At 43.8% G+C, this 10,698-nt stretch overlaps 1 protein-coding gene across 1 annotated transcript; it reads left to right on the top strand.

The window, feature by feature from the left end:
• The first annotated feature begins 548 nt into the window (after positions 1 to 548).
• LOC104526451 (ATP-dependent RNA helicase DDX19A) lies at positions 549 to 10,698 on the top strand. Its single transcript, XM_010169902.1, has 11 exons — positions 549 to 591; positions 996 to 1,049; positions 1,880 to 2,015; positions 4,389 to 4,481; positions 5,104 to 5,206; positions 5,923 to 6,037; positions 6,217 to 6,394; positions 6,837 to 7,074; positions 8,144 to 8,306; positions 9,062 to 9,253; positions 10,221 to 10,698. The coding sequence occupies exons 4-11, from the start codon at positions 4,420 to 4,422 to the stop codon at positions 10,280 to 10,282; spliced, it is 1,113 nt and encodes a 370-aa protein (XP_010168204.1). The 5' UTR covers positions 549 to 591; positions 996 to 1,049; positions 1,880 to 2,015; positions 4,389 to 4,419; the 3' UTR covers positions 10,283 to 10,698.

Below are 10,698 nucleotides of genomic sequence, written 5' to 3'. Positions count from 1 at the left end.
TTTCTTGTAGCCCCTTCAGGTACTGGGAGGCCGCTATAAGATCTCCCCGGAGCCTTCTCTTCTCCAGGCTGAACAGCCCCAACTCTTTCAGCCTGTAGCTGAAACTACTTAGCCCCTGGATGTGTGGGGAAGACCTTCAGGGCTCCTCTCCCTGTCATATTCCTGGTGCTGAAACAAATTCTTGGCGAGAAGGATTTGTTCTTGGACAGCTCATGTCAGCCAGGACTGTCCTTGGTTCCAGTTTCCATCCTGGAATGTAAATTTTCAACCATTTACCATCAGCAGAGTTATTAGGGAGCGGAGATGTAGGGATAGAAAACGAACCCCTTCTGCGTGTCATCGTCACAGCGGTGTTTGTTTTAAAACTCTTGAAATCAGGTTCATCTCACCAACTTCATCTCATTTGCCTTTCAAGCCTGGGCAATAATTTTAGCAGGTGGTAAATCTGGAAGCTGAAAACTCAGGTTTTCCTGGCTGTTAGTAAAATATAGATATGGTAGCCTTGGAATTACTCTAATTTTGTGTTTTTTCCTCACTTGTAGTTGAGCAATTTACACCTGAAAGAGGAAAAAACCAAACCAGATGCCAATGGTGAGTTGCAGTCGCTAAAATGGGATGTTTTGCTGTTGGGTTTGGAGCACTGCTGCTAAAGTAAATTACTGATTAGGCAAGAACTTCCAGAAAAAAAAGAAACATAAAGCCAAGATTAAACAGCAGCGTAGACTAAATATCTGCTAGGCTAACTTTTTAAAATCATGTTTTGCTGTACTGAAGGAGCTGTGCAGGCAAAATCTGTTGATATGGTTTGATAAACTTCAATTTGGCCGTACAGAGCAAGCCATAACTTGGATTTCTTCTGCACACTGACAGAGCAGGGGTGTCGTCAGGAAAAGGGGCTGTTTTGTAGCTTTTCCCACAATATTGAAAACCTAAAACTCTGCAGGTGTGAGCTGCCTGACCTCACAGTTGCCTCAAAACAATCTGTTTTAATTTAGGTGCTGTTGTCAAGGCAGATGACAACATAGAGAAGACGGAAGATGAGGAGAAGGGTAAGTGTCTTCTTGGAAAAACCTTTGGCAAGGAATGTTGAAATTAATTTCATCTGTACTTAAAGTAAGTCTGCCTTATGTCTCAGGATGGATGATCTTGTATCCTGCCCCAAGGACTTAATTGTAAGACATGTCCTTCCTCCATAATACTTTTAAAGCCATTGGGTCCTGTAATAACTTGGGAGACTCCTGGATTAGAGTGGAGAGAAATAAGGGGATAGCAGTGTCCTCAAAGGCAGGACTGGATACAGGAGCAGTTGGATAACCTGGAGCTGGAATTGCTGTAGCAACCAACACGTTGCGTTTATGAAATGGCTGTGAAGAGGTGGGTAACGGCTCTAAATCCTTCAGAAGGTGGCTTTAGAAAACAAATTTATTAGCAAAACCCCAAAGTGCAGCAGTTTAACCTGTTTTGATCTCATTTACCCTCAGCCCTTGCTGCGTTTCAGCCCTGGAATCTTTCAAAGTACTGTATGTCCTCAAACTTTCCTTAAAAAGAAGGTGAAAAATAAAACGTTAAAAGGTTTTTCTGTCCACGTGTCAGATAATAGGGAAGAGCCAGTTAACCCTGTCCCCCCTTCCAGTGACATGCTAAGTGATAATATCTTAAATAATATCTTAAATAATATCTGTATCTGTTAAGGTCCTCCTGAAAACAATGATCACTTTAGTTTGTCCTCCTGGATATTGAATGTGAATCTCTGAGATATCTTGATAGCTGTCTGGTCCTTTTGAGCTGGCTCAGTAATGCCGCCTTTCCGTGGGAGCGACACCTCAAACAGGTTGTGATTTATTTAATTTAGTTCTTTTTCTACCTCCTTTTCCACCAGAGGACAGAGCTGCCCAGTCCTTGTTGAACAAGTTAATCCGCAGTAACTTGGTTGACACAACAAATCAAGTGGAGGTGCTGCAGAGGGATCCCACGTCGCCTCTCTACTCCGTGAAGTCTTTTGAGGAGCTGCGACTGTAAGTGCCTGTCGGTTCCAAGCTGTGAGAAGGGTGATGCTGGGATGAGCCGGAGATTTCTCTGCACTGAGCTGTTAAAACCTGGGAACAGAAATATTAAACAGGTTCCCTTGTGACTGTATTTTTCAGCCTGTTGTTTGGCCCCCTCAGCTGTAGGAAGTTCTTGAACTTGAGGAGAGCAGCATTGACTCACTTTTGGTGAGGCTGCAAGAGCAGATGTGAGTTTGGAGCTGAGCAGATAGTTGGAGCATCCTGTCGTGTCCTGATAGATTCCCTGGCTACATAGGAGATATCACTTAAAAGCCCGTGGGTTTCTGTTTCAAGTTACTGCTAATTTGTCATTAATAAATTATAATTTATTGTATTATTTAAATGCAAGGAGAATTATTTTATTTTGGTGCCTTGTGAAGGCTTCAGTCTGGAACAAGCTCGTTTTAATTCTTGGTCGGCGCAGGGCTAGCATGGCTTTCTGTTAATTAGCTCTAGCAACACTATTCTGAATTGTAACATATGGTTTTTGGTCTTCAAATGCCAGCAGAGCTCAGGTGTGATACGCTGGGTGAGGTGAACAGAGGAGAGGGGGCTGGCCTTCCGCAGCTCCTGTCACCAGGGTTCTGTGAATCAATTGCAAAGTGAGACCTTTTCTGTGTCAGAGGCATTTTCATTTCCCCATCACTTCTCCAGCAAAGGCAGGGAGGCTCGGAGCAGGTGTTCCAGTGTTTTGGAAAACATGAGGTTTGTTTGATTGGCAGAAGTAATGAACACAACCATCTTCTGTTCCTGTTCTCTGATGGTTATTTGTGAAGGTCCAGCTGCAGCAGTGAATAGTTACAAAGGGAAAAGCTTATCTTTCTCTGCCAGTAGTACTGGATTTATATACTGGAGAAACTACTAGCGTTAGTATTTCCTGACCCTTCCTATTGAATATCTTTACCAGTGGAGCTTTCAAGTGGTGATAGCTGTATTTAAGGCATGATAGATTTATATATATATATATTTTTAATGTGCTAAAGAGGCTGTCCTGTTGGGATTGTTGTTGGTTATATCGATGATCTCAGTTTTGTTGTTCTTTTGCAAGCTGGATGGGGTATCAGAGCCGATGAGACTTCTCACCGTGAAATGTCAGGATGTCGTTTCACTTTGTTAGTGGTTGAATGTCTATTAAAAAAAAAAAGGAGGTCCTGTAGTGCCTGTTAGACTAATTCCCATCTTTCAAAAGCCAAACAGTGCAAGCAAGTTAACGATGGGGGTAGCCAGACTAATTGAGTCTTCATTTTGTTATGACTTGGTGTATCCTTGGCAACTGTTGCAGAGTTGGGCTTTGTACGTCCTCGCTTCTGAGCAGCACAAGGTTACGTTTTCAAAGAGCTTTTGTTCCAGCCATCATCTGAAAGTAATACAGGAATTTTTTAAAAAGCATGTTGTGCTGAATAGGAAGTTCTTAACAGTGGGAAATGGTGGGCAGGAAACCTGTAACCTGCTTTGAGAGGAAAGCCCTTACTTCTGAGCACCACTAACAGCACTCCAGGAAGCACTTGGAGGTCATTGCCTAAGAGTTCGCTAGCACCGGAACCTGAATTTTAGGGTGTTCTTGGATCTCCTTGTCTACACAAGTGTCTGCTGAGACTAGAAAGCTGAGAAAAAGCAATTGATGAGCATTTGAGGACACGCTGGGGTGTGAGTGCTGGGTTAGAACTATCTCCTTGTCTACACAAGTGTCTGCTGAGACCAGAAAGCTGAGAAATAGCAATTGATGAGCATTTGAGGACACTCTGGGGTGTGAGTGCTGGGTTAGAACCGTGGATCACTAGGTGTAGTCACGGTGAACTAAGCTTATTCAGCGGTTTTCTGCGCTAAGCCAGGACCGCTCCGGTGTTAAGATGTCAGCACCTACGACAGAATTCATCATGACTTACTGAAATACTTGCAATGATTTCACGACGTGACACTTCATTCTGTTCCTTACATACTGAAGTCAATTTGTCCCATATTTGAGTCTTCAAGGAGTGATAATTTTGGTGCCGAGATTAGGCATGGCGGAGGAAAAGGGATGAGTTTAAAGCGCGGGATTAGTGCTCTCTGCTCTGGGATTCCCAGGACTGGCTGGCCTTAGAGCTGCCCTAGAGACACGTGTTTTTCCGTGCAGGCTGACTTACTAAATCCAGGGGTTTTACAAAGCTTTATTCCCAGACTTTCTGCTGCCACTTGTTGTAGTGACTGACCGTAGTCACTTCACCGGTGCAATCGCAGCGGTGACACAGAAAGGAGCAGCTTTAAGCCTGGTTGCAAAGATTTTTCTCACCTTTTTTTGTGCACAGATGAACACCAAATGAACTTTAATAGGTCATGGTATAAAAACTCCTCTGTTTTCAGGAAACCACAGCTCCTGCAAGGAGTCTATGCTATGGGCTTCAACAGACCATCTAAGATACAAGAGAATGCCCTGCCCATGATGCTGGCTGAACCGTATGTACATATATTTTCTACTCCCATCCAGTATAGGAAGGGTTTGAAAGATTTAGAGTACTAGTACTGAGCTTTGGAGGGGAGGATGGTGATGGGGGAGCTGTCCTGGCTGTGGTGAAAGGCTTCCCATGCCACAGTGTTTCTGTGGTCACAAGCTATGTGACAGCAGCTCTGGATTTTTCCTTTTCCTAGGGCTGGCACTGAACACGCAGTGAATGAATCCCATTTTCCTAGTCAGTGTAAAGGAGAATTAATAAGGTTGCTGTGGAACATAACTCCTGAAATCCCGGGTGGGTGAGGGCAGTTGAGATGCTGGGTGGCTGGTTTTCTTGGTGCCCCTGAGCTGAGATGGATGAAGTGTTATGACACTAGGGGGAGATGTACAAAATGGAAAAGTACTGACAGATAAATCGCAGTTTTTCTTCTCCAAATCATCAAGAGGTGCTGAAAGAGAGAGTTGGGAGAGGGAGCGTAGCTGGTCAAGTCAGGCCCCAGTCCAGAGCAGTGGGAAATCTAAAAGATATTAAAATACCACTCAAATTTTCTTTTATCATTCAACCCCATGAATAAGTTGTCTGGGTGGTTTGTCTGGGTGAGCTCATGTCTGCTGTACGCTCTGCAGCCCACAGAATTTGATCGCACAATCTCAGTCCGGTACTGGCAAGACAGCTGCCTTTGTCCTGGCCATGCTCAGTCGTGTTGAACCCGGGAACAAGTATCCACAGGTAAAGTTTCTGGGATGTGATGGTTTTTGGGGGAGTTTCATGGTGGTGCAGTGCCACCTAGTGAAGAGGCTGGTGATTTGGGGATCTATCAAAATGCCTTTGATGGAAAAGACACGGATTTTCCCCACAACTTGTTCCTTTTGCTCCCTCCCTTACATCACTCAGGATGCCATTGGAGTTAGGAGTTAAACTGGGGGTGATATCACTCTGGGAGAAATTAAATCAGAGCAATATTGCAGGCTGAAGGGAGGTTAAGTAAGTGGAATTTGGGATGGAAGAGAAGATATCTGTGACAATAGAGCAGAACACACCCAAAAGGGGCTTTTTAAACTCAATTTCCTATGAGATAGTTGAGCAGTTTTACCAAGGCTAGAGTTCTTTCCTTAAAAAATGCTGCTCTTATCTCTTAGTCTAATTGTGGGTGGCAGGTTCCTTGTCATTGTCACTGTCCATGTATATCCCCTAGCAGAGGATCTGCACTCTCAGTTCTGAGAACCAGAATTGAATGCAGAAAGTCAGCACCGAGATGATTGTATCGTATCAACTCCTTCCCCTAGTTTCATGGTGCAGAACTGATGGCCTTTCAGAAACTGTTGTGCTGCTCGTGTGTTTATCTTCAGGAAAACTTCAACAATACAGATTTTTAAATGCAAGTGTGATAGTGTTGCCCCAGCTGTTGGTCATTTCAAACACGTTATCCTTCTCTCTCTCTCCAGTGTTTGTGCCTTTCCCCAACATATGAGCTGGCACTTCAAACAGGAAAAGTGATTGAACAGATGGGGAAGTTTTATCCGGAGCTGAAACTTGCGTACGCTGTCCGAGGCAATAAATGTGAGTAAGGTGAAACACCACCATCAGACTGGACCTGAGAAAACGATGTTCCCTGGGTACAATAACAGTAAATTAACAATAGAGCAGTCAGATGGTGAGACAGGATTGTTCAGAGAGAGGCAGAGCATTTCCTTGCCTGCACAGCCATCTTATGAAAGCTTTCCTTTCTGTCTCGGCAGTGGAGAGAGGTCAGAAGATCTCGGAGCAGATTGTAATCGGCACACCCGGCACTGTGCTGGATTGGTGTTCTAAACTGAAATTCATAGATCCTAAGAAAATTAAAGTGTTTGTTTTGGATGAGGCTGATGTGATGATAGCAACCCAGGGCCATCAGGACCAGAGCATCCGCATTCAGAGGTAAGGACTGGGCGTACGTTGCCCGAGGTGATTTTTGTTTCTTTCCATTATAGCTGTTTTGTAATGTAGGGACAGCAGGGTTAGATTCTTGACTGGTGTCTTCACTGATAAAGCAACAAGATTAAAATGATATATTTAGCTCTAATCCAGGTGGTTAGTAGAGGCAGAATGTCAGGGGATGACAAGCAGTTTCATTTCCTTACAGAATTAAAAAGCCTTGTCCCTGGAGCAGGGTTTATTAATTTCTAAGAATACAAGTCTGGATGCCACTGGTCCATGAGGGAACGATCAGGTGTTGGGAAGATTAACATTAATCTTTCCAGCCACTGAAATAACTGGTTCTGAGGTTACTGTTCTGCTTTGTCCGTGGCATTAATCCCATCAGGATATTGGGAGCGACAGCGTTGCGTGGAAACCCTCCCTATTTTGCTCTCTCTTGCAGAATGCTCCCCAGGGATTGCCAGATGCTTCTGTTTTCGGCCACTTTTGAAGATTCTGTGTGGAAGTTTGCTCAAAAAGTTGTTCCTGACCCAAACATTATCAAACTGAAGCGAGAGGAGGAGACACTGGACACTATTAAGCAGTATTACGTTCTGTGCAATAACAGAGACGAGAAGTTCCAGGCTCTCTGTAATATCTACGGTGCCATCACCATTGCCCAGGCCATGATCTTCTGCCACGTGAGTCCTTTTGGGGAATGTTGGTCCCAGCGACCCTGGTAGTGTCTGTTAGTGCTAAAAACCTGGCCAGGCAGGCTTTGCAGGAAGAAACTGAGAACATGAATTGCCCTTTTCTTTGGCTTTTCTGGCTCTCTTGAGTGAAATCTTGAGAGCCATGATAGCACTGGCTGGTTTGTTTATCTGGGTTTGTCCATCCAGGTAGTTTTTATTCTTAGAAATCCTCTGAAGGACAAAGATCAGAATAATGCACAGGTTTCCAAAACAAAGTATTACTTGGAACTACTGAAAAAAAAACCCAACAAAACTCTGAGGTTAGAAAATGAATAAAAATAGGACAGAATGAGGGATGGGGAAGACTTGTAGTTCTGCAGCTGATACGTGGCTTTTCCTGGGACTCTGTCTCCCTCAGGTAATTGGGGATACACCTCTGGGGTGTCCCTGGCAATCAGACTGAGACTGGTTTTTTTTATCTGGAAGCCACTATAATAACTCTTAGGTAAAAAGCAGAATGGCTGCTTTTTTAGGCTGACAGCACTAAAACAGCCATGTAAAGCTAGCTCAGAAAGGAGAAAACCTGTATTTAGAGTCTGCTTTTATGCTGTTTTGAGATGTAATGATATCAGACATAATCAGAGCTCAAAAAACCATCGTGATTGGAAACTGTTTAATTAAGACTGTGTAGAGCTTCTGTTGGATTTCACAACGACACTGGGCTCTAACCCTGCCATTTTCCAAGCTGACTAGTTGTGTTTCCTTGACGCTGCGTGTGAGTTTTTAGCCTACATATGTAATCCCTCACAGAGCAAAAGCTGAGGAGCAGAGCACCAAGAAAACATGCACTTGTCTTAAAGAAGGCTGGCAGATGTATGTGCTCCTATTCCTGATAGGAGAGCTGGGAGCACAGTTTGTAACGGGGAGGAGGGTGGACATAGCACTTAGGAGCTGTTTCTTTTTGAGATATAAAAACCCAGCAGCTGCAGAGCTTCCAGTCGACCCCAGAGAGGTTTGTTCCCTCTTTACAGCATTAAAACTTCCTCCCAGAGATGATGAACATGGCTTTGTGTTTCAGACTCGGAAGACAGCTGGCTGGCTGGCAGCTGAGCTCTCAAAGGAAGGTCATCAGGTGGCATTGCTCAGTGGGGAGATGATGGTGGAACAGAGAGCTGCCGTCATCGAGCGCTTCCGAGAGGGCAAAGAAAAGGTGCTGGTGACCACAAACGTCTGTGCCAGAGGTAGGACATGGCAGAGCTGGGGCGGCAGCACCATTTCCTAAGATAAGATACAAGCTGGCCAGCTTACAAGAAAGAATTTGTATCCTCAAGTGTTCTAGTCTGGAGAAATTAGGGTCCTTAAGGTAATTCCTGGGTTTTTGGGCTGCTGACCATGTCTGTGCCTGTGGGCAAAGACAGGATTCCTTGTAGCCTTCCTGCAGCTTGAGATGAAAAAAATCCATCCTGTGAGAATTTTATGCTTCTGGCACCAAGCCTGGTTTGTACCGCTGACCCTCAGCGTTTAAAATAAACAAACATGTTCCAAAATACAGAGATCTGAAAAGTACTGAACTCCACTAGGAATTTGTGTTGCAATTTAACATCTTAGAACAGTTAAGACAACGTAGTACTTGGGGAAAAAAAAAACCAAGAGACCTTTACAGCTTTGGAGAGGAGGAGAGAGTTTCCAAAATATCTTAAGTGCTGGTTAAAGCTGAGCAGCTCGAACTGTTTTTCCATTAGCCATTTTAGTTGATTCTGTGGCAAAACAGCTGGATAGTTTTTATTTCAAAATACTCCATAAATATTTATGGATGCATTTCAGAATTTGAGACTGGCTTTTCACTCCTCACTCAATGTGGAGGCAGCAGCTCTTGAAAAGCTGTTGGAAATTCTGTGTTGGGTAACCTGGATATGGTCAGCCCAGAGGAGACTCTTCCTGCTCTCAAGTGGTTTAAATGTCATTGTGTAATCTGCTGTTGTTTTTTTTTCCTCAGGGATCGATGTAGAGCAGGTCTCTGTTGTCATCAATTTTGACCTTCCCGTGGATAAAGATGGAAATCCAGATAATGAGACTTATCTGCACCGGATTGGACGTACAGGGCGCTTTGGCAAACGAGGACTGGCTATTAACATGGTGGACAGCAAACACAGCATGAATATTCTCAACAGAATCCAGGAACATTTCAGTATGTTCTCTCAGACTCTTTTTCTAAAATCAGATGTTATTTCTACAGGATTTTGATCAGCTGTATACTGATATATTTACTGAGCCTTAAACTGAGCACAGAATCGCTCAGCAGCTGCCTTTTGTGTAATGTCACTCGAGATTGTGAGCAGCTCCCTGTGACAGGAGCAGAAATTAGTTGAGTTGTCTGTTTGCTGGTTACTTGGATAGTCCTTAAAATGGATGTTCCAGAGATGGCTGACATCCCTCAGGTCGAGGGAGGTGATTCTGCTCCTCTACTCTGCTCTTGTAAGGCCCCACGTGGAATACTGCATCCAGTTCTGGAGCCCCCAACATAAGAAAGACATGGACCAGTTAGAACAAGTCCAGAGAAGGGCCACCAGGATGATCCAAGGGCTGGAGCAGCTCTGCTGTGAGGACAGGCTGAGAGAGTTGGGGCTGTTCAGCCTGGAGAAGAGAAGGCTCCAGGGAGATCTTATAGCGGCCTCCCAGTACCTGAAGGGGCTACAAGAAAGCTGGGGAGGGATTTTTCATAAGGGCAGTTAATGACAAAACAAGGGGAAATGGGTTTAAGCTGAAAGAGGGGAGGTTTAGATGAGATATTAGGAAGAAGTTCTTCACTGTGAGGGTGGTCAGACACTGGAACAGGTTGCCCAAGGAAGTTGTGGATGCCCCTTCCCTGGAAGTGTTGAAGGCCAGGGTGGATGAGGCTTTGAGCAACCTGGTCTAGTGGAAGGTGTCCCTGCTGCTGGCAGGGGGGTTGGGACTGGATGAGCTTTAAGGTCCCTTCCAACCCAAACCAGTCTATGATTCTATGAAATACCCAGATGATAAAAGTTTTATGTTGTATTTTTAAAACCTGACTGAACATTTGATGGATAAACCTAAACTCCTCAAGACCAGCGAATGAAATCAACTTTCCCTTCTCTGTGTTATGAAATCTGACTTTATTTTCTCATCTTTCCCAGACAAAAAGATAAACAAATTGGATACTGATGACTTGGATGAAATTGAGAAGATAACTAACTGAAGTACAGCTGCTGGAACTGGTGTGTACCCTGCTGTGGAAGCTCTCCCACTACAATTGGATCAGCGTTCAGATTGGCACGCCTCTCAGCTTGTCCCGAAAAGGACTCTTTAAGATATGAGTACACAAAAATTACCTCATTTTAAAAATTGCAGTTGGACTTCAAATTGTGCAACTAATGGGGAGGAAGAGGAAATGTTTACAGAAGCTTTTAACATTTCTTAGTTTAGCCTTAAAACGGGGAAAAAAAAAATCTTTTGGAATTCTAAGAAATACACTTGCCAAAAAAATGGGCAAAATGTAATTATCTAAAACAAATTGAAAAAAAAAAAGCTTTATTGCCTTTAATTGGAATCAAGTTCAGCGTTAACCTAATCAGTTAAAATTCAACAGTCAAATATATAATGGACATAAGAAAA

This window comes from Antrostomus carolinensis, unplaced genomic scaffold, assembly GCF_000700745.2.
Source record: "Antrostomus carolinensis isolate BGI_N321 unplaced genomic scaffold, ASM70074v2 scaffold16216, whole genome shotgun sequence".
NCBI lineage: Eukaryota > Metazoa > Chordata > Aves > Caprimulgiformes > Caprimulgidae > Antrostomus > Antrostomus carolinensis.
This window is presented reverse-complemented; position numbering and strand designations above follow the sequence as displayed.

What these genes read in the sequence shown, in the direction of transcription:
- LOC104526451 (XM_010169902.1), top strand. Translation starts at nt 4,420, where the DNA reads ATGGGCTTCAACAGACCATCTAAGATACAAGAGAATGCCCTGCCCATG. An exon ending in CAGAGCATCCGCATTCAGAG is followed by an intron (nt 6,395 to 6,836) that starts GTAAGGACTGGG and finishes TCTCTCTTGCAG; the next exon opens with AATGCTCCCCAGGGATTGCC. An exon ending in CAGAATCCAGGAACATTTCA is followed by an intron (nt 9,254 to 10,220) that starts GTATGTTCTCTC and finishes CATCTTTCCCAG; the next exon opens with ACAAAAAGATAAACAAATTG.